Source organism: Pseudorca crassidens, chromosome 2 (assembly GCF_039906515.1).
Source record: "Pseudorca crassidens isolate mPseCra1 chromosome 2, mPseCra1.hap1, whole genome shotgun sequence".
NCBI lineage: Eukaryota > Metazoa > Chordata > Mammalia > Artiodactyla > Delphinidae > Pseudorca > Pseudorca crassidens.
In genome coordinates, this window is record NC_090297.1 from 22,312,722 (window position 1) to 22,335,493 (window position 22,772).

At 39.6% G+C, this 22,772-nt stretch overlaps 1 protein-coding gene across 15 annotated transcripts in view; it reads left to right on the forward strand.

Annotated features, from left to right (window-relative positions):
• Nucleotides 1-22,772, forward strand: part of GMEB1 (glucocorticoid modulatory element binding protein 1) — a 35,463-nt gene that overhangs the window by 5,309 nt on the left and 7,382 nt on the right. For 4 of the 15 annotated variants that reach the window (XM_067725148.1, XM_067725157.1, XM_067725155.1 and 1 more), the window contains exons 2-9: nt 1,515-1,672; nt 8,687-8,799; nt 9,568-9,692; nt 10,738-10,841; nt 12,992-13,149; nt 15,009-15,140; nt 16,495-16,632; nt 20,396-20,518. In XM_067725148.1, coding sequence (XP_067581249.1) covers nt 1,545-1,672; nt 8,687-8,799; nt 9,568-9,692; nt 10,738-10,841; nt 12,992-13,149; nt 15,009-15,140; nt 16,495-16,632; nt 20,396-20,518 — 1,021 coding nt within the window. In that variant the 5' untranslated portion in view covers nt 1,515-1,544. Of the gene's footprint in view, nt 1-1,182; nt 1,326-1,514; nt 1,673-6,574; nt 6,933-8,686; nt 8,800-9,567; nt 9,693-10,737; nt 10,842-12,991; nt 13,150-15,008; nt 15,141-16,494; nt 16,633-20,395; nt 20,519-22,772 lie in introns of those variants that run through there. The other 11 variants (XM_067725149.1, XM_067725150.1, XM_067725152.1 and 8 more) reach the window with 7 other exon arrangements.

Consider the following 22,772-nt stretch of genomic DNA (forward strand, 5'->3'; position numbering starts at 1 on the left):
TATGATGAGCAAGGCTGTGGGAGACAAGATTTTTATTTTTAATTAAAAAAAATTTTTGGCTGTGCCACTGCATGAAAGAGGCAAGATTTTTAGATAAGCAGCACCTGTCCTCACAGAGAGTATAGTGTAGTCATGGAGGTAGATGTCTATTCAGTTAACTGCAGTGCAAGGCACAGTGTGATAAACACTAGAGGAGAGCTGCAAGCAAGTATTGGGGGACCTCAGAAAAGAAAGTGGTTTGGCAGTGGCTTCGTGGAGGAGTGAGCTTTGAGCTGGACCTTGAAGGGAGAAGGAGATGTGGTAGAAAGGAGTTTTGGGCTTATGGAATAACAAAGGTAGAGAAACCTGAAGGTACATATTACATGTTCAGAAATCTGTGGGAGGTTGGTGTGGCTGGATCTTAAGATTCTTGGGATACTGTAGTTGCAGATGAAACTGGGAAAATTTGGGGGCCAAATGAGGGAGATTTTGAGTGCCATGTTAAATGTGTGTATTATAGGCAAACAATTGCTGTGGCAGAGCTGAAATGTGGATTCGGTCATCTGAGTACTAGTTACATATTCACACTTGCATCCATTGTCTGTCTAAACACAGTTCAGCACAGTCCTAATCATCTTCAAGTACTCACATATCTAAGTAAATGGAGTGTTCTTATCCATATTCTCTTAAGTGACTCTTTTCAGCTGTGAAGACTAACAGCTGCAGAATAACTTGGGGCCCTCTGAGTTTTCATTAAGATTGAGATAATGCTTTGAGTTACTTTAGAGTCAAGGAGTTTGTGGTACTGGACAGTGGTTTCCCTAACAGCTCCGCAGGGGAGATGTCAGGCAAGGCCCTATCTCCATTCAATATGAGGCAAAGAGGTATTAAGACGTTCCTGGAGGTCATACAGTTGGATTCAGCATCTATTAAAAAACCACACGATGCGAACCATCTTTCTTTTTCCCATACAACTTAGTTTAGTTAGCAGATACTTATTAGTATCTGCTTATTAGTATCTACTCACAAAGGACAGAGCACTTGATGAGGTATAAAGGCTGGTTGCAAAGAAAACAGATGATTCTTACTTCCTAGGAGCTTAGTTTGGGATGGAACTAGTGGTGTGCTGTAAACCAGCTCTCTAGAAGAAAAAATACCCTGATTTGTAATGTTTGTCAATTTCTGTGGTGTATATTCTCCCAGCAACTGATTTCAAGCTACCAACTTGATGTCACTAAACTTGGAGTTGGGAAGAGATGTGCACAGTTGGTTCTCAGGAGCTGGTAGAGCTGGCTCCAGCACACCACGGGGTGAATCACACATACTAAGAAAAACTATAATAACAAGTGAGTACTAAGGCATTTCTGGAAAGATCAGAGCCTATGTCAGCCCCTTCTCACAGTTCCCATCTTTTTCAGAGGACCATGATCTGCAGGATGCCCTGGGAATTAATAGTTATTATCTTGGTGTTCCTTTCCTATGGTTGCCATCTTTTCAAACCAGACAAAGTTACTGGTGCTTCTTGTTTCTGACAGCAGCTCCAGCTATCTGACTTCATGTGAAAGATGGCTAATGCGGAAGTGAGTGTCCCAGTGGGGGATGTGGTTGTGGTACCCACTGAAGGAAATGAAGGGGAGAACGCTGAAGATACCAAAACCCAAGTGATCTTGCAGTTACAGCCTGTGCAACAAGGGTAAGTGACTAGAGATTTGAATATTTTGAAAAATTTGGGAGGTTCAAAGAGTGAGGAAATTATAACTTTAAGGTGATTTAGCATAATGGAACATTCAACATCAAACTCTCAGAGCTAAGTTTTCATCTCTATAATGTATTGTGTGCTATATTTGTCATTCAGTACTTACTACAACAGTTTGCTGTTTCCTTGTCTCTCTCCGTCTTCTCTACTGTGAGTTCCTTGGGGGTAAGTTACATGGTTCCCTCATCTTACTTATCCACACTGTTTAGCACAAGGCCTTGGTACATGTTTACCAAAAGACAGTGTATTTAGAGTCAGAGGAGACTAGGCAACTGTAAAATTATTCCTACCAGAAGTTCTCTGGACCCTCGTGGATGGGCAAATTACTAAGCTTAGTCTATCAAAAAAATATTTATCAACCACCTACGATTACACAACGTATTTCAAAGGTGTTGAAAGAAATATAGCACATGGTTCCAACCATCATGGAGCTTGTAGTCTAGTTGTGCAAGGCAAAAATACATGTTTATAAATAAAGAGATCACTTACATGGCAAAACCTAAGAAGTGCAGAGTGGCATGGTTAGGATGTGCTTTTGAATTCAGAGGATCACTGTGAATTTGAAAGAAGATATAAGATTTTTTGGTGGTCTTGAAAGTTAAATGGGAACTAGATCTGCAGAGGGAAGCGGGGGGTAGTTATTTAAAATAATTTTTTTTTATTTTTAAAGTTTTTTTTTTTGTCAAATATAGTTTTTTTGGTTTTTTGGGTTTTTTTGGCTTTGCCGCGTGGCACGTGGGATCTTAGTTCCCTGACTAGGGGTGGAACCCATGCCCCCTGCATTAGAAGCATGGAGTCTTAACCACTGGACTGCCAGGGAAGTCCCAGGGGGGTAGTTATTTTATTTTGGGGAATGTATAAAAGGTTCTTCAAGGATCAGAAGTGTTCTTGGGCAAACATATACAGTTGGCCCTCTGTATCTGTAGGTTCCGCATCCACAGATTCAACCAACCTTGGATAAAAAATATTAAAAAAAGAAAAAAATCCAGAAAGTTTGAAAAAGCAAAATTGAATTTGCCACATGAAAGCAACTATTTACATAACATTTACATTGTATTAGATATTATAAGTAATCTAGAGATGATTTAAAGTATATGGGAGGGACTTCCCTGGTGACTCAGTGGTTAAGAATCTACCTGCCAATGCAGGGGACACAGCTTCGCTCCCTGGTCTGGGAAGATCCCACTTGCTGTGGAGCAACTAAGCCCGTAGGCCACAACTACTGAGCCTGCACTCTAGAGGCTGCGAGCCACAACTACTGAGCCCGTGCACCACAACTACTGAAGCCCGTGTGCCCTAGAGCCCACGTGCTGCAACTACTTAGCCTGTGCTCTAGAGCTCACGAGCCACAACTACTAAGCCCATGGGCCACAACTACTGAAGCCCGCTTGCTCTAGGGCCCGCGTGGCACAGCTACCTAGCCTGTGTGTTGCAAATACTGAAGCCCACGTGCCTAGAGCCTGTGCTCCGCAACAAGAGAAGCAACTGCAATGAGAAGCCTGTGCACCTCAATGAAGAGTAGCCCCTGCTCGCCACAACTAGAGAAAGCCCATGCACAGCAATAAAGACCTAACACAGCCAAAAATAAAATAAAAAATTTTAATAAAAAATTTAAAAAATAAAGTATATGGGAGGATGTGTGTAGGTTATATACAAATATTCAGTACTATGCCATTTTATAAGGGACTTGAACATCTGTGGATTTTGGTATTTGCAGGGGGGTCCTAGAAGCAATCCCCCACTGATACCAAGGGATGGCTATACTCCAATTCCAGTCTACTAAGTAATGTACCTTGCCTTAAAAATTTCTGGAGAAAAACAGTTAACCTATCTTGATAATTTAAAAAGCTTTTTAGTATAGAAAATTTCAAATATACCCCAAAATAAAGAAAATATAATGACCCCCCATGTAAGCATCCATCACCCAGCTTCAACAGTTATCAACACATGGCCAGTCCTTTTTTTTTTTTCACATGGCCAGTCTTATTTCATCTCTACATCCACCCACTCCTGAATTTTTTTGAAGCAAATCCCAGACATTAGTATGTATCTGTAAAAGATAAGGACTTTTTAGTTTTTAAAATATAAACATAGTTTGCTGACATTTCTGAATATTGTTGAGCATGAAGGAAATATTCTAAGGTCTATAAGGGAAAGTTGATATAAATAATGCCTAACATATAGCCTATAGAGTGGTTTAAATTTTTATTGGCACCAACAGATTATGCATGCTTATTCAAACTCAGTTGTTTGGTAATTTTGTTTGATACACATACACATACTTGTAGTTGTTACCTTTTGAAGTAGGGTAACATCAGGAAGAATTAAAGGGCAGGTTTTTTTTTTTTTTTTTTTTTTTGCATTACGTGGGCCTCTCACTGTTGTGGCCTCTCACTGTTGTGGCCTCTCCCGTTGTGGAGCACAGGCTCCGGACGCGAAAGCTCAGCAGCCATGGCTCACGGGCCCAGCCTCTCCGCGTCATGTGGGATCTTCCCGGACCGGGGCACGAACCCATATCCCCTGCATCGGCAGGGGGACTCTCAACCACTGCGCCACCAGGGAAGCCCAAGGGCAGGTTCTTTAGTTCTCCGCAGCTTTATTTTCTTTTTCTTTTTCTTTTTTTTTTTTTTTAGAATTTATTTTCTTATGGAGTCATCATTTCTTCTGTCTTTCCTAAAGTACTCCAGTTGTCATTTGTCCTATCCCCAGTAGAGACAGAAGAAACTTCTCTGCTACTTAGAGACTTAATTCTTTTGAAGATTTGGTTCCACTTATTTTTCTGTTTGTCTTTTTTATTTTCCAAATGATATTGCCTTTTCTGGAAACCTCTCATTGCTTGCTTAGGTAGAGGATCTTTGTACAACATATATTGACTCCCCACTCCACTGTTTACACTGAATTTTAGTGCATGAGCTAGTGAATAAACATTTTGAGGTATTACATTCTTTTTTTTTTTTTGAGGTATTGCATTTTGAGATGCCTGTCAGTTGATTTTTCTAGTTGTATTATTTTATTATTTGAATATTTTATTGCATTTTAGCCTCATTTTATAAAAATGAGCAGGATACAAAAGCAGTGATTCTAGTGATAAGAAATACTGGTCTCATAATTTTAATACACTTGAGACAAAGATGGAAATCATCAGGTGTCAGTCTTCAGCCTCATCACACTTAACCTGCTTGGCTACAGTTCAAGTATGAAGGAGAGAAACAATCAAAGACTATATATGAATTGCTGGGAATAAATTGGTAAAGATTATATTTAAAAGGCAAGAAATAATTAGGGATTTTATATAAGTATTTTTAGATTTCAATATATAATTCCTCTTGTCCATCTTTTTAGCTTTTACATATATGACATTTAATACTGTCTCAAATTTTCATCATATACACATTTTCAGGAATACATTGTGAAGCAAAAGTAGAGTGTCTGGTAACAGTCTTTTAATATGAATACATAGAACCTGATGTGTAAGGTGATAATTTCATAATAATACTAGATTGGTTTTTTTCTTTTTATAAATTTATTTATTTTTGGCTGTGTTGGGTCTTCAATATTGCACGCGGGCTTTCTCTAGTTGCGGCGAGCAGGGGCTACTCTTTGTTTTGGTGCGTGGGCTTCTCATTGCAGTGGCTTCTCTTGTTGTGGAGCATGGGCTCTAGGTGCATGGGCATGCACCTAGTTGTGGCATGCAGGCTCAGTAGTTGCATGGGCTTAGTTGCTTCGCGGCATGTAGGATCTTCCCGGACCAGGGATGGAACCTGTGTCCCCTGTATTGGCAGGCGGATTCTTAACCACTGTGCCACCAGGGAAGTCCCTAGATTGGTTTTAAAATATGTCCACATTCAACTTTTTAAAAAAAACATAGATACTGAGGTACTCAGGTACTAAGATACTAAGAAGACTTTTAATTCTGGGGGTTTTTCAACAAAGAAGGCTTGTTCAGCCTATGCTTTCTCTTTAAAAACAAAAAAAGATGGTTATTAACTTTTTCAAATAAAACCTTTAAAACATACTTAAAAAGTCCTCAGGAGGAATGAAGGTACTAAGATTCCATCACCATTCTTGGCTTTCTAATTCATTTTGGATTCATAACAGAGTTTTTAACAATGAGATCAGGGACTGGTGATTTTAGTATTACATAAATTTACTCAGTGTGCTGAGTGGAATAGTTCAATTTGAGGAGTAGTGACCTTACTTTCCTTATCATGCTCATATCCCTCCCTAGTAGTAAGTTTTTTTTTTTTTTTTTTTTTCTGTGCTACGCAGGCCTCTCACTGTTGTGGCCTCTCCCGCTCCGGACGCGCAGGCTCAGCGGCCATGGCCCACGGGCCTAGCCGCTCTGCGGCATGTGGGATCTTCCCGCACCCGGGCACGAACCCGAGTCCCCTGCATCGGCAGGCGGACTCTCAACCACTGCGCCACCAGGGAAGCCCCCTAGTAGTAAGTTTAAGGCCTTAGGAAGCTGTATAAACTCTTTCAGATCTGTAGGGTACCCATTAGTTTATGTAATAATCCCACATTCCATTCAATTAATCAGAATATCTTTCCTTATCATTCAAGATAAAAAGAACTTAACTCTGTGGATTTTCAGTTTTCAGTGAATTAGAATACAATGATGTAGACTTAACTTTAAAACTCTAGTAAACATAATTTTACCTCACTTCGATTATTCGTAAGGTATGTCGGCATCTCATAACGCCTTAACATTTTAAACATCTTTTATGATTTTTTACCATAATCATAGTAGGTATAGAGAATTAGGCTAAATCCATCACTATCCTGAGTTGCTTTAGAAAGATTTTCCCTGATAAAATCTTGTTTGACCGTAAAAATATAGACTATTCCCTGACTTCCCACCCCAAGTGCAATTTTCTGGTTGTTGAAATTATGTATAGACAAGAATTTATTCTTTTAAAGAATTTTGCACATACTGGTCAAGTTAGAATGAGCTTATCAAATTTACTTGAAGCAGTGGTTTTTTTTTTTTTTTTGGCCACGCTGCAGCTTGCCAGATCTTAGTTCCCTGACCAGGGATCGAACCTGGGCCCCTGGCAGTGAGAGCGCCGTGTCCTAACCACTGGACTACCACGGAATTCCAGAAGCAGCAGTTTCTCATGTGTATCACATTCCTCATTCATTTACCGGTCATTTATTATGTGCTGTGCCATGTTCCAGTTAGCACACGACATGCCAGGTATACAAAATGAATAAAATGTAATCTCTGCTCTCAGGGACATTTTTTTTTTTTTTTTTTTGCACGTGGCTTGCGGGATCTCAGCTTGAACCCGGGCCATGGTAGTGAAAGCCTGGACTCCTAACGACTAGGCCACCAGGGAACTCCCTCTCAGGGACCTTTTTAGACTATGCCCAAGGAGAGAGAGAGACAGGTAAACAAGTATATAGTATGAAGTGTTATAGTTGTTGTGACTAAAGTACAGTTGCATCACAAAGAGGAAGTGGGTGATTATACTGGAGGATTGAGAAGGAAGGAAAAGCATCATACAGGCTACTCATTGAAAAACAAAAGATGGGGAAGGATGTTCTGGGAAGAGGGAGAAGAGCAAAAATAGACGGTGTAAAAAAAGGTGGCAATTTTGGGAACTACAAATAGTTTGGTATGATTGGGGCTTGGATTGTCTGGTGGGATTTGGTGAGAGATGAAACCAGGGGCCAGATCTTGGAGGGACTTAAATATGATATTAAGGATTTGGGTCTTTATTTTAGAAGCATGGAGAGGATTCTTGAAGGGTTTGGAGGAGAGTGTTACATGATCACTGTGGAAGGAATATAGAAGATCAGGTAGATGCAAGGAGACCAGTTCAGACTAGAGATGATGCAGCCTGAATTAAGGCGGTAGTAGTGGAAATAGACAGGGAGGATGGCTGGTGTTAAGGAGATGCATCTGGCAGGACTTGGTGACTATGTGGGAGTTGAGGAGGAGGAAAAGGGAGAAATTCAGTGTAATTCCCAGGCTTCTGTTTTAGGCTGCTGTGTGCTGGGTGGTGCCATTGCAAGGATGGGGAATATAGGAAGAAGAGTAGTTTGGGAGGTGGGAGAGGAAAGAGAACTTGGTTATTTTAGACATAATGAATTCAATAAAGTCCTATGGGATATCCAAATGTATGTATTTATTTATTTAGCAGTTAGTTGTGTCCTGGTGTGGAATTCAGAAGGGAGGTCTGTGCTAGAGGTGTCACCATGCAGGTGGCTAATCACTGATGCAAAGGAGATTATTCAGGCAGTGCTTTAGGGTAGCAAGTGCAATAATTAACATGTTAGGTTTATTATAGAAATTGAACAAAGGATGTCAATGTATCATGTTAGGTATTCTGAGCCCATTTCTTAGAAGGTTGAAACGTTTTGGAGAGAGATTTTCCTTAAGTGGTACCTCTAGTTACTGCTAGTTACTTTGGGCATAATGGCTCTCTTACTTTTTTTTTTTTTTAACGAGCTTCTGCTCATGTCTGTAGTTTGATTACGGTGACTTAAAAAATGCTAAAGTGTAAAAATGACTAAAGTTCCTAGATTCCGACAAGGGACATCAATTCTGTGGTCAGCAGGTTCTTCCTGGTTTGAACTAAAAGTATTACTTTTTAGTCTTATTTGGATAAATCTGCAATGTGACTTAATCTTATACTTGAAGCAGCACTTTATGTCATGAGCTTTTAAAGTTAGGAAGGGAAAAGTCTGGTGTAGAAGAGTAGCAAGTGGCGGTGTAAATACAGTAGCAAGAGGAACTTCCCTTTGGGGTGAGGAAAGTTGTTGATTCATTTCCATGGTAGTAGCTGCTAAGCAGTCCCGGGCAGCTTAGAATTTAAATACATTGGGGCACTAGTCAAAGCACTAACATCGAGTTGTAAAGTATATTATTTTATTCCTTTTGAGATAGATTAAAACAAATTTTTTAACCCCATGCTGTGAATATTAATTTTTTCATGATTTATGTAGTTTGTTTATCGATGGACACTTTTACAACAGGATTTATGAAGCCGGATCCGAGAACAACACGGCAGTTGTGGCAGTAGAAACTCACACGATACACAAAATTGAAGAAGGGATTGGTAAGTCTTTTTGTTGTTCTTGTACTTTTTTTTTTGGCCGTACCTCGAGGTATGCAGAACCCGTGCCCCCTGCAGTGGAAGCGAGGAGTCTTAACCACTGGACCACCAGGGAAACCCTGTTCTAGTACTTTTGACCTTAGCTTCCTTGGTTGAGATTTCTTGCCTCTTGTGCCTTATTTTCCCCCCCTACGCAGTGCTGTAGCCATCAATCTGATGATGGCACATCTAGAGACACCGCTGCCTAAGATGCTAGGGCTGTCTGTTGATGTTTAACGTGAATTTGCTAGGGTTGCTGAAAAGATTTTTCATCAATAGAAATCCCTCAAAGAAATTGGAGCCTCAAGGTTGAACTCTGTCATTAGGGAAGTTGCTGATGAGGTGTTGATTGTAAGGCAGTGAGTAGAAAGAAACTGAAGTAAGACAAACCTGAGTTTAAATCCCACGTTCTCACTGCTTAGCTGTGTGTCCTTGGGAAAGTCCCTTCACCTTTCTGAGTCCTACACAGGGACAATAGGAAACAATCACTGCCTCACAGGATTGTTTTAAGAACTAAAAAAGATTAAGTCTATAAAAGCACACAGTACAGTCTGGCACATAGTGGGAGCTTGGTAAGAGAGCTGTTATGCCAAACTTCTTCCAGAAGATTCCTAAACAGTACCAACCAGTGTGAACTATTAGCCCCTCAGAGGAACCAGGAGACTAGAGATTCTGAATTAAGCTTTGGGGAAGAGTGTTTGATAAATAAATGATATTTTTTCCATTTTCAAGATGCAAGCACTATAGAAGCAAATGAGGATATGGAAATTGCTTACCCCATAACTTGTGGGGAGAGCAAAGCCATTCTCCTTTGGAAGAAGTTTGTATGCCCAGGAATAAATGTAAAGTGTGTCAAGGTAATTGTCTTTTCTCCTTGCTGGGGCCTATTTTGGGTCTCCTTGTTTTCAAAGGGTATGGTTTTAGTGCCTCTTCTCTCTCTTCCACCATGTCAATGTTTTTAATTTTGTGGTGTCCCTTTGTGTCACAGTAAAAAAAAAAAAAAAAAAAAAATAGGGACTTTAGAGTGAAATTGACCTGGATTCAAGTCCCACCAGAATATAAGTCCTTTGAGAGCTGAGAATTTGTCTATCTTGTTCACCATTGTATCCCCAACACCTAGAATAGGGCTTGGCATATTTATCAGTAAATATTTGTTGAATGAATGGAGTCCCATCTCTATCACTGACTAGCTAGGTGACCTTGATCAAGTTATTTAATATTTCAGAGCCTCATATGTTAAAATACAAATAATTATATACACACACAGTAAGGTTGCTAGAAGAGGAAGTGAGATCATATATGTAAAATGCCTTACACTGGTGTGTAATTTGGTAGAGTTTATTAAAAATTATTACTGATAAAAATGAGTAATCTTCATGAGAGCACAATATGGAAATAATTGCTTATTCTGTCTCCACTGGTAGCCACAGCTGACCTATGTAGATAGTAGTCACCATCAGTGGCATCATCCTAGAATCATTAAGAATTACAGAGCTTCGAGGCTTTGTAGTGCTGTTGGTTTCTACCATCCTTATTCTTTCTACCAGATCCTGAATTTTGTCATTAGGGCTGGATAGATTACTTCAGTTTAAATAACCTTTGCAACATTGGACCTGTCTGCTTGATTCAGGGCATAAATGGATTTTAGATCCTAATCAGTATATTAATCTCTGACCCTCCTTGTGTCTTCTGTAGCTTCGTACCAGGACAGGGCACTGTGTCCAGAGAAGGATCATCTTCTCTAGCACAATAGGGTGGGAGGATGGAGAATACAAGGCTATGACTAAAGATGTCTGTCATTTGGGTATTTTTTGTTCATAACAAGTAGAGTTATGTCTTTCTTTCCCTCTTGGCCTGCCTAAATTAACATTGGATTATTTTGGACTTTACTTTTTACATTAGTTTAATGATCAGTTGATCAGCCCCAAGCATTTTGTTCATCTGGCTGGCAAGTCCACCCTGAAGGACTGGAAGAGAGCTATTCGTCTGGGTGGAATCATGCTCAGGTGAGCTCTGATAGCAAGTTCATACCTTTCAGCTGACTGTGGGGCACTTAATCATGGTGGAATCCAGAGAATCCAGTCTTCTTAATTTGAATTTTTATTCTGTCTGAAGGATTGGCTTAAACAATCCATGTATTATTTGACCTTCATCGACTTGTTCTTAAAATCCCTGTGAGAGAAGAAAAATTGAATTAAATTGACTCTTCCCAGCATCTAGGACAAATTCTTCTGATGTCAGAATGTTGGGCAGGATCTTCTCTGGGCAGAGAAGCTCAGGAGTAGATGACAGTCCAGCTTGAGATCACTCAGCATAGGCAGAGCTAAGCCTGGTGCTAAGAAAGCTTGACAACAACGGAGATGTGGGCTGATGGACAAATCCTGGGATAATCTGGTAGAGTAGAAGGGTGCTGTTTGTAAGTAACAATTATGCACAGCGAATGCAATCCTTGCCGTCACTGTACCATTGAAATAAACTTTATTTGTTTTTTAAAAATATTTATTTATTTAGTTAGGCTGCGCCTGGTCTTAGTTGTGGTGTGCAGACTCTTAGTTGCGGCATGCATATGGGATCTAGTTCCCCAACCAGGGATCGAACCCGGGCCCCCTGCATTGGCAGCGTGGAGTCTTACCCACTGCACCACCAGGGAAGTCCCAGAAATAAACTTTAGAATGTATAGTATCCCCACTCCCATCTCTTTATGCAGCAAGTTTATCATTGTAATCCACCCCACTCCTCGGTGAAATTAGCATTAGTTGGTGTTTCTTGAGCACTCAACTATTGATAGAAAATTTTAAAATGTGGTTAAGAATTAAAAGTTCCCCACAGAACATGTATCATGAGCCTTAAAAACCTCTTACCTTTTGTCTTTAATTTTTTTAAGGAATCTGTCTTAAGAGAAATCTATAGTGCTTGTAGAGATTCAAGTATAAAAGTGTTCATTGCAACATAATTTATGATGGTGAAAATTACAGTCTGCTTTAATATACAATCAGAGTGTATCTAAAGTAAATTATGGCTCATCTAAATGTATATGAGTTTATACTATGGGGCATTATGAGGTCATTAAAATATTTCTAAAGAGTTTTTACATGGAAAATGCTTATGATGTAATGTAAGGAAGAAAACAAAATGTAATATCAATTAATATAGTTGTTTTAAAAAACACACATATGTAAGTAAATTTAGTAGAAAAAATATGCTGAAATGTTGATATGATCTCTGTGTTGGATATTTTTTTAAAGAGCAGTTGTTTTCTTTATAGTTTTCTGTATTTTCCACAGAAAATGTTTTTTTCTTTACGTATGATTTTTATAGTCAGAGGCATAATTTAAAAAAATTCATTCCAGATGATTTGTGTGCATTAATCAGTAGTTGAATGAAATTGGGGGTGAATACCTTTAAATTTCTTTTTTTTTGTTGTTCTTGGCTTGTTTTATTTGCCCAGAAAAACAAGTGTATGCCAACTTTCCCCAAATGTAAAAGACTCAGAGTGTCTAAAAAATCTTTAGTGAAAGCCAAGTAACATTATAACATAGAGTTTACTGTAATTAAAATACCTCATGGCTTTGCTCATGGCCTATAATAGCGTCTTGTGAATCTAGTTATAAGGACATTTTATAGTGGGGGTTTAGTATAATCAACTTTGCTCTGTATTTATAGGAGAGTTATCTCTTTTTTTTTTTTTAAAGGAAAGAAATGTGCTGAAGTTTTATGTCTCCAGAAGTGGCAACAGATCTTGCTGGTCTACAAGTACTAATACATCAGAATCTAATCACAAAATTCTAATCCCCCTGTGGCATTTCTCATTTGTGCTGGGATATGAGTTAGTCTTTTCCCCTTTTGGGCTTTGTTTCAGTGAGATTCTATGGGGAAATTTAGCTATTGTCAGGAGTATATGTCTAAAACTTAGTGATAACGGGAAATACAAGAGAGTACTCATAATGAGTAGAGGAAGGAGGGAAGAGGAGTACTTGTAAATGTGGGCAGGACCAATGAACATTTTATAGCCCCAATTAGAATTTCTGCAACCTAATGACTTTTAATACTATTAGGTTTCATTAACATATAGAAGGGACTCAGCAACTTTGTCTCTATTTGTCCCTTCAAGATGAAGTGCAGGCTGAATTGGTACTTCTTGTCTCTCTTTGCACAGGAAAATGATGGACTCCGGACAGATTGATTTTTACCAACATGACAAGGTTTGCTCCAATACCTGCAGAAGCACCAAATTTGATCTTCTGATCAGCAGTGCAAGAGCTCCAGTGCCAGGACAGCAGACAAGTGTGGTGCAGACACCCACTTCGGCCGATGGTAGGGGGTAGGAAACCACCTGAAAACCCACTGTGTTTTTCAGTAGCACTTTTCCCCTCATTTCTTCTTTGTGTTTCTTTTTTCAATTCTCGAGAGCGTTAATGTAAGGTATGGTAATCTTGGGTGGGAGTCCATGCTTTAGAAAGAACTCTGTTTTCTCCCAAATGATTCCTATTGGCCAGACCTCCTTCCTTGTTTCTTTATTACAGTGCATGGTAAACGTTAGAAAGGTGATCCAAATAATGCTTATTTAACAGTCTCACTTTGGTGCCACTTGACTTATCTTTGAAATCAGATTGTTTTAAAAATCCTTTGCTCTTCTAGTGGCAAGGCAAGCGGGTGGATTAGAACGGAGAACGGGTTTTCAGCTGTTGAACTGAGATGTATCAGAGACAGTGTGTCATTGGCTGGGCTGGACTCTGGAGACTGCTGTAAGGATCAAAGAGCTCTGTCTGTAAGGAATTCAGATAAGCAAGCTGAGGCTTCTTCACAAATGAGATAGGATGGGCACACACTTAACTTCAGTATTGTTGAGCTTGGGACAAGGGCTCTCTAGGAAAGATATAGCCATATGAGGTTATTATTAAGGATTTAGTTCAGCTGGAGACTTAGCACAGCTAAAATTCCTAGATAGAATATGTCTAAACTACTTCCAGGAGACTTATAAATATGCCTGACAGAGACACAAGAACGCTAAAGGATGTAAGGGAAGTATTGTGCTTTAAAAATGACTTATCAAGGTTTCTTTTGGTCAGTCCTAATGTTCTGTGAGTAACCACTGGGTGAGTAGAAGCCAAATCTCTTGGAACCTAAGTTCCTTTCAGGAAAGTGTACAATATCTAGCAGTTTGAATATTTGGTGTTGTGACACTTTCACTTGAAAAGTGAAAAATGCTGTGAAATTATCTACTTCCTTTTCATTTTGCCAAAACTTCTTTACTTGATCATCCATATTGATATTACTTGTTTGCTTGATTATTGATATCCTTCAATGTGGAGAGTCCACACTTGTCTATATTTCTGTCTGGATCAGTTTGATTTTTCTCAATTCTCTTTGTTTAAAACCTTAATATAAAATTGATAGCAGTAGTTTTTTCCTCTGTGAATCTGCTATTCATGGATCTCTTATCTGATTTATTTTGGTCTCATTTCTCTTGCTTTCTTTTACATAGCCTGATAAATAAGTTACAGCAACTTCATGAATTCTAGATGGTTAGTATCAAACATGCTTGTAGTAGGGCTCTTGACTATAATTTTCTTTTAAATTATTTCAAGTCCTCCTCATCCTCACCAAGTCTGGGGCCTGCAGCCTGGCAATCGTGCCCACCTTCTGTCTCTTTCGAAAACATAACTGCTCAGAAAGCAGATTGCTCTTTTGTGATTTTGTAAGTTATCTTTCACTTTCTTTTTTTATTTATTTATTTATTTTTGCGGTATGCAGGCCTCTCACTGTTGTGGCCTCTCCCGTTGCGGAGCACAGGCTCCGGACGCGCAGGCTCAGCGGCCATGGCTCACGGGCCCAGCTGCTCCGCGGCATGTGGGATCTTCCCGGACTGGGGCACGAACCCGCGTCCCCTGCATCAGCAGGCGGACTCTCAACCACTGCGCCACCAGGGAAGCCCCTATCTTTCACTTTCTATTCAGAGTAAGAAGAAAGCATTTTCTTTTGCAAGGCAGGTTTTATTTAGGAAATCCAATATTCATCCTGGATTACCTAGGATTCTAGTTTTTAAATATAGGGACATGCAGGCAAAAGATTAGAAAGTTAAATAACAGGATCTCTTTGGCTGTCTGAGATAGAGGATAGTTGTGACTTTTTCATAAAATTCACGGGCCTTCCCTCTAATGGACTGCTTTTAGGTAGCATCACACAGATTGCCATCTCAGAAGAGAGCATGGAAGAGGCAGGGCTGGAATGGAACTCGGCTCTCACTGCTGCTGTCAGCATGGCCACAGAGGAGGGCATGAAGAAAGACTCAGAGGAAATTTCAGGTACTTTCTGTGGGGCTCAGATTTCTTGTAAGGTTTTGTGACTCTTATCACCATTACGATTATGGACACAGAAGACCTCTTCATTACTTGTGCTGGTTTTTCTTGTGCATATTAATACTAATTACAGCTGCAAACACCTTATTTTAATCCAAGCAATAGCCCTGTAAAGTCAGATTTTATGAAGCAATTGAGACTCAGAAAGGGTCAGCACCCTGCCTAAGACCAGTCACACAACTAATAATTCAGCTGTTTAACTGAATTCATCTGTTTAACTCTGAAGTCCATGCTTTTTATCCTGTCACACTGACTCCAACTTTGGCCCATTTGTTAGAGAAACCAAGCTGCAAGATGTTAGAAGAAAAAATTAGGTAGCAGGTGGTGTAGAGGATGGTGATTAATGATGATTCACTTAGAGGGGACAGGAGAAGCTTCACATCATCCTTCATTCATTAATTTATTTAACAAATATTTATTGCTGCCTGTTTTTAGCTGGTACTGTTGCTAGATCTAGATAGATGAAAAGACATAGCTTCTGCCCCCAGGGAGCTTATAACCCCACCTATTCAACTGTTTTATTGTTTTTTGGTTTTTTTTTTTAAATATTTATTTATTTTGGCTGCGCCGGGTCTTAGTTGCGGCACGTGGGATCTTCGTTGCAGCATGTGGACTTCTTAGTTGCAGCATGTGAACTCTTAGTTGCGGCATGCATGCGGGATCTAGTTCCCCGACCAGGATTAAACCCAAACCCCCCTGCATTGGGAGCGTGGAGTCTTACCCACTGGACCACCAGGGAAGTCCCTTTATTTTGGTTTTTTAAGTATAGGATTAGAGGGAGTATATCTTTAACTTAATTTAATTTCTTTATTACTTAACATTTAAAATATTATGTATTATTTAATTTTAAATTAAATTATTTAAATAAATGCTTTAGTATTTATTAAATATTTAATTTAATATTTTTATTGGTGGAAGATACCTGTTCCCTGTAGCCAGAGGCATGACAAATTGAGGCAATTATCACAAGTCCCTATTTTGCTGCAGAGTTCAAATAATTAGATACCAACTCAGGGAGGCAGCTAGTGTTCCAAAGGCTTTTTTTCTTTTCCCAGAAATAGCCCAATAAGAAATCATTTTGAGGGGGGTTCCTTGGTTGCCTAGTGGTTAGGATTCTGGGCTTTCACTGTTGTGGCCCGTTTTCAATCTCTGGTCAGGGAACTGAGATCCTACAAGCTGCGCAGCACGGAAAAAAAAAATCATTTTGAATCAAAATAATTTTGAATTTAACATTGAAGAGATATGCTTAAGTATATGTAGTGTCCCTTGTTTACCCTCTGTCTTATCCCTCTTTTGCCAGAGGACACTTTGATGTTCTGGAAAGGAATAGCTGATGTAGGACTGATGGAAGAGGTTGTCTGCAATATACAGAAGGAAATAGAGGAGCTACTCAGGGGAGTTCAGCAGCGGCTTATCCAGGCTCCCTTCCAGGTCACAGGTAAACACACTAATCCCAACAATAGCGGTCATTGTAGGCAGATCATGTTAGCCTCATGAAACACTGAGGTATAGGTATTATTATCCTCATTTTACAGAATAGGAAACTAAGGCTCATAAAAAGTTACTATCCAAAGTTCGTAACTAGGGCTTTTTATTTTGAATTGTAAAATTTTTTTTTTTTATTGAGGTATAGTTGATTTACAATATTGTGTTAGTTTCAGGTGTACAGCGAAGTGATTCAGTTATATATGTGTGTGTGTGTGTGTGTGTGTGTGTGTGTGTTTAAATTTATTTTTATTTAATTTATTTTATTTTTGGCTGTGTTGGGTCTTCGTTGCTGCACGCGGGCATTCTCTAGTTGCGGCGAGTGGGGCTACTCTTTGTTGTGGTGCGCGGACTTCTCATTGTGGTGGCTTCTCTTGTTGCGGAGCATAGGCTCTAGGCGTGTGGGCTTCAGTAGTTGTGGCATGTGGGCTTCAGTAGTTTTGGCTCATGGGCTCTAGAGCGCAGGCTCAGCAGTCGTGGCACACGGACTTAGTTGCTCCGCAGCATGTGGGATCTTCCCGGACCAGGGCTTGAACCTGTGTCCCCTGCAATTTCAGGCGGATTCTTAACTACTGTGCCACCAGGGAAGCTCCTATGTGTATTTTTTCAAATTATTTTCCATTATAGGTTATTAGAAGATATTGAATATAGTTCCCTGTGCTATACAGTAGATCCTTGTTGCTTATGTATTTTATACATAGTAGTGTGTATCTGTTAATCCCATACTCCTAATTTATCCCTTCCTCACTTCCCCTTTGGTAACCATAAGTTTTTTTTCTATGTCTGTGAGTCTGTTACTGTTTTGTAAATATATTCATTTGTATTATTTTTTGCTTCCACATGTAAGTGTAATTTGTCTTTCTCTTACTTAGTATGTTATTCTCTAGGTCCATCCACCTTGCTGCAAATGGCAATATTTCATTCTGTTTTTATAGCTAAGTAATATTCCTTTGGATATGTATACCACATCTTCTCTGTCCATTCATCTAATTGATGGACACTTAGGTTGCTTCCATGTCTTGGTTACTGTAAATTGTAAATTGCTGCTATGAACACTGGAGTGCGTGTATCTTTTCAAGTTAGAGTTTTCATCTTTTCTGGATATATGCCCAGGAGTGGGATTACTTGATCATATATGGTAGCTCTATTTTTAGCATAACTAGGTTTTGAACTCAGGTCTGGCATTGCTTTTTCCACAGGTAATTTTTGCCTTGTAAATGGTGCCAGAAAGCAATCTCTCTCTCTCTCTCTGTCTCGATATAGATACAAAGTAGATATATAGAGTCTGAAAATTGGAGAAATCCACCTGGTTTTAGACAGTTCTCATATTCTGTTAGTTTAAAGCCTCCAGAACGATTGTCTGCATTCCAGGCAGAGGGAACAAAGATCTTGAAGTTACAATGAACCTGGTGGGTTCAAAGAATTAGAGAAGCACTGACGTGGCTCCAGTGGACTAAGTAATGGAGAGAGTGGTAGGTGATGAGGTTGCACAGGAGCAGAGGGGACAGTTTAAATAAGCTTTGGTCAGAACTTTGGGTTTTATTTTAAGGTGATGGTAAGCCATCATAGTGATTTTGAGCAGGGGAGTAAAGTGATCAGATATATTTATATATTTTTAATATAGTTTTTAAATTTTTATATCTTTTTTTTTTTTGGTACGTGGGCCTCTCACTGTTGTGGCCTCTCCCGTTGCGGAGCACAGGCTCCGGACGTGCAGGCTCAGCGGCCATGGCTCATGGGCCCAGCCGCTCCGCGGCATGTGGGCTCTTTGGGACTAGGGCACGAACCCGTGTCCCCTGCATCAGCAGGCGGACTCTCAACCACTGCGCCACCAGGGAAGCCCTAATTTTTATATCTTTAATGGAAGCAAACTCATTAATATTTTCAAGATTATTTCTTCACTTGTTTGTAATTGAGTTATCACGTTTGACAATTTCTAATAACCCCATGACAGTCTTAACTAATTTAAAAAATTTTTATTTTATTTATTTATTTATTTTTGGCTGTGTTGGGTCTTCGTTGCTGCACGTGGGGTTTCTCTAGTTTGCGGCGAGCAGGGGCTACTCTTCGTTGCAGTGTGTGGGCTTCTCATTGTGGTGGCTTCTCTTGTTGCGGAGCACAGGCTCTAGGCGCACGGGCTTAGTTGCTCCGCAGCATGTGGGATCTTCCCAGACCAGGAATCAAACCTGTCCCCTGCATTGGCAGACGGATTCTTAACCACTGCACCACCAGGGAAGTCCCTCAGATTTATTTATATTTTTAAAAGATCACTGTGGTTGCTGTGGGGAGAATAGATTATATGGGGCAAGAGTAGAAACAAGAAGACCAGTTGGGAAACTCTTGAAGGAATTAGTCCAGGCAAGAGATGATGGTAGCGTGGATTAGAGTGGGTAGTGGTAGACCTGGGAAGAAGGGATCATATTGGGCTTATATTTTGAATGTGGAACTGACAAGTCTTGCTGATGGATTGGATGTAGGGTGAAAAAGAAAGAAATCCAGGATGACTCATATATTTTTGGTCTGAGCTGTGAGCGGTGGTAAAATTTCCTGAGATGAAGACCACTGGGAGAAGAAATCAGAATTGGTTTTTGACTTGTTTAGTTGAGATGCTTATGAGGGCTTCAAATGGAGAAGTCATTTGGCTCAACAAAAGTATTAATCTGTAATGCAGGAAAGAGGTCTGGGCTGGAGATCTACATGTGGAGATTCTTAGCATGTCCATGATATTCAAAACCATGGAACTGGATGAGACAACTGTAGAAGAGAGTTGTAGGTGGAAAAGTGGTCTGAGTTAAGGAAGTAATGACCAGTTACTGACAGCTCTTTCAAGAAGTTTTGTTTAAAGGGGAACAGAGGGACTTCCCCTGGAGGTCCAGTGGTTAGGGCTCCGTGCTTCCACTGCAGGGGGCACGGGTTCAATCCCTGGTCAGAGAACTAAGATCTTACATGCCGCGTGGTGCAGCCCCCCCCCCCCAAAAATAATAATAATAAAGGGGAACAGAGATAATACTATTAATAATATTGCATGTCATTTCCCATGTTTGGCACTTAAAATATGATGTTTCTAATCTTCATATCTATCTTGCAGAGTAAGTATTATTAGTCGCATTTGTTTCAGATGAGAAAACTAAGGACGGAAATGACTTACCCAAGGTCACACAGATAGGCAACATCAAAACCAAGGTTCAAACTTAGCTCTGTCTAGTAGAATGACCATATTTTCTTAGACAAGTCAGAACCTATAACCAGATGCAAGATTTTTTTCCTTATTTTTGTATTTATTTATATGGAAACATGTATAAAGATATAACAATTAAATAATAATTAGTTACACATGTGATAAATCTTTGTTAAAATATTTTGAAAATGCTATTAGTATTCTAATTTCTGGATTGGTTTTTTTTTTCCCCCTATTTTTTTTTTTTTTTTTTTTTGCTGTACATGGGCCTTTCACTGTTGTGGCCTCTCCCGTTGTGGAGCACAGGCTCTGGACGCACAGGCTCAGCGGCCATGGCTTACGGGCCCAGCCACTCCGCAGCATGTGGGATCTCCCCGGACCGGGGCACGAACCCGTGTCCCCTGCATCGGCAGGCGGACTCACAGCCACTGCGCCACCAGGGAAGCCCGGGATTGTTTTATATTTATAAGCAGCACAATAGGGAGTTGGTGGAACATTTCTGTTTTAACTGGACAGACATGTCTTTTGTTTTAAATAGATGCTGCTGTTCTCAACAATGTAGCACATACATTTGGCCTAATGGACACAGTCAAGAAGGTTTTAGACAACAGAAGGAACCAAGTAGAGCAGGGAGAAGAGCAGTTTCTCTATACTCTGACAGGTATGTGTAACTTCTCTCTTTTCTTAGGTGATATTATACTAATATCCTTGAGTCTTGCCATTCCTTTGTTGACTTCTGTTGGGACTGGATTGGCTTGCTTCTTCTTTCTTTCCTTCCTTCCTCCCTTCCTCTGTCCTTTCTTCCTTCTCTCTCTGTCTCTCTTTCTGTCTCTCTCTCTCTCTTTCTTTCTTTCAACTCACATAGTATCAGATTTGGCTTTTTCTTTGTACATAGTCCTAGGTGAGGTGGAGTGGTGGGAAGCAGAGGAAGCACAAAGGAAAAGAAAAGAAAGCCAGCAACATGATCCTCCTTCTATATCTTTGGAGGATTAAGATGTCTGCTAGATCGCTCCATTAGTCCAGTAATATAAGTGGCAGAAGAAAAAAATTGGCCTTTGTCTTTTTTACATTATTAATACTGAGTCTTTTGATATACATTTAGCACTTTCATTATTTCTGGTAATCAGAAATTATGAGCACATGGATAATTTAACTCTTTTTAATAAGTACTTTGTGCTGGTCTCCAAGCTAGGTTTTAGAAATAAAATGTTGAATAAGGTAGCCTCAGTCTCTTGAGGGCTTTCAAGGAACTGAAGGGAAAGCAGACTTAGAAATAAGTGCAAAAAGTAGTCAGTTTTGTAACAGAGGCATATAGCAGGTATAGTGGTGGAACAAAGGGAGTTATCATTTTTACCCAGAAAAGAATCAAGAGAAGCTTTTGGAGGAGGTAAGGCAGTGAAAGATGCAAGACAAGTTGGAGGTATGGATTATCAGTCTTAAATGACATAGAATATATTATAATAGTCGGTCATGAAGACGAGAGGCAAGAAAGATCATTTGGTAAGAGAAGAACAATTTAGGTTGTTTTAAACTTATTTCTATGCCCAGTTTATATTTTAAATTCGGTTTACCAGGTGTTCTCAGAGATGCCCTTTTTCATTTGATCTTTCTAGGAATATTATAGGCTGTTTCCTTATTTTACAGATAACCCAGTAGAGGCACAGAGAGGATAAATGATTTGCCTGGGACCACATCACTCCTTGACAGTGAAGCCCAGAGTAGAACTCTGTCTTCTTATTTATAGTCCAATGCTGTCTTCCACCTTGAAACTTTACACCATCTGAAAAATGGTTTTTGTTAGAAATGTAGGCTTCTGGTCCCTTGTCCATATCATTTTAGTTATAACCACAGTGTACATAAAGTTGTGTTTTCTGCTTTTTTCACTGTGACATACTAATATTTTTCCAAGTTGCTACACAGTATTTTACCTAGACATTCTTTTAAGGATGAATTTAAATTTTCTTCAGTAGCTTATTTTGTTGCAGTGAACTTGTATGAATATAACTTTTCTTCTTATGTTCTCTTAAACTACTTCACAATATCAATACCATTTAAGCTTGAGGTTAAATGGTATTGATAATTTGTTTATGGAGTCTTGTGACCTATTGTCAAATTTTCAAGAAGATTATACCAATTTACATCACAAGTTTGAGCTCACCAACAATGGGCATTGTTTTTTTACAATACACCCTGATTTAACTTTTTAAAAATTATAGATTTGGTATCTTGTTTAGGTTCACATTTCTTTGATTACTACTAAAGTTGGAAAAAATGCATTATCTTATAACCGTAAAAGGCAATGTTTTAAAGTTTTTGAATGTGTTCTTTATCACTCCCTACTCCTTTTATTCCAAACAAGGAGTTGGCTTGCTCTGGGTGTTCCACAGTGAGCAAGGTGCTCTACAGGTGTGACTGGTTATTTATTGGATGCTTATCAGGTGCTAAGCAATAGAGAAGTTCTGGTGTAGAACCAGACTCACCAGTGGTCATCAAGGTTGGATTGGACCCTTGGGAGAGGGATAGTGATAGATGTATTGGGGTGGAAAAGCCACCAAGTTGATGCTCTGTAACATGCTCTGTAACCGTAAGGAAGTCGCTTTATCTCTCTGGATCTATGTCAAAATGAATGTGTTAGAACTCTTAAGACCTCCTTCAGTTCTGTAATTCTTAGGGACTTCCTCTATAACTTTCTGTAGACTTCTCTGGGGGCTAATGGTAGACTAAAGCCATCTGGGTCACCAGCAAGTGATCCTGCCTTGAAGGACAGTTTGGGAATCACTGCTTTTCAGAGTGGCCATTGTAGCTCCTTTGTGGGTCCATGGCAGTTGCAAAGGGATTATGCAGATATTATTTTCATCTGTAGAGCCAGGCAGGGCATATATAAGCTGGTAGACCAACTGGAGACTTCTTTGGTT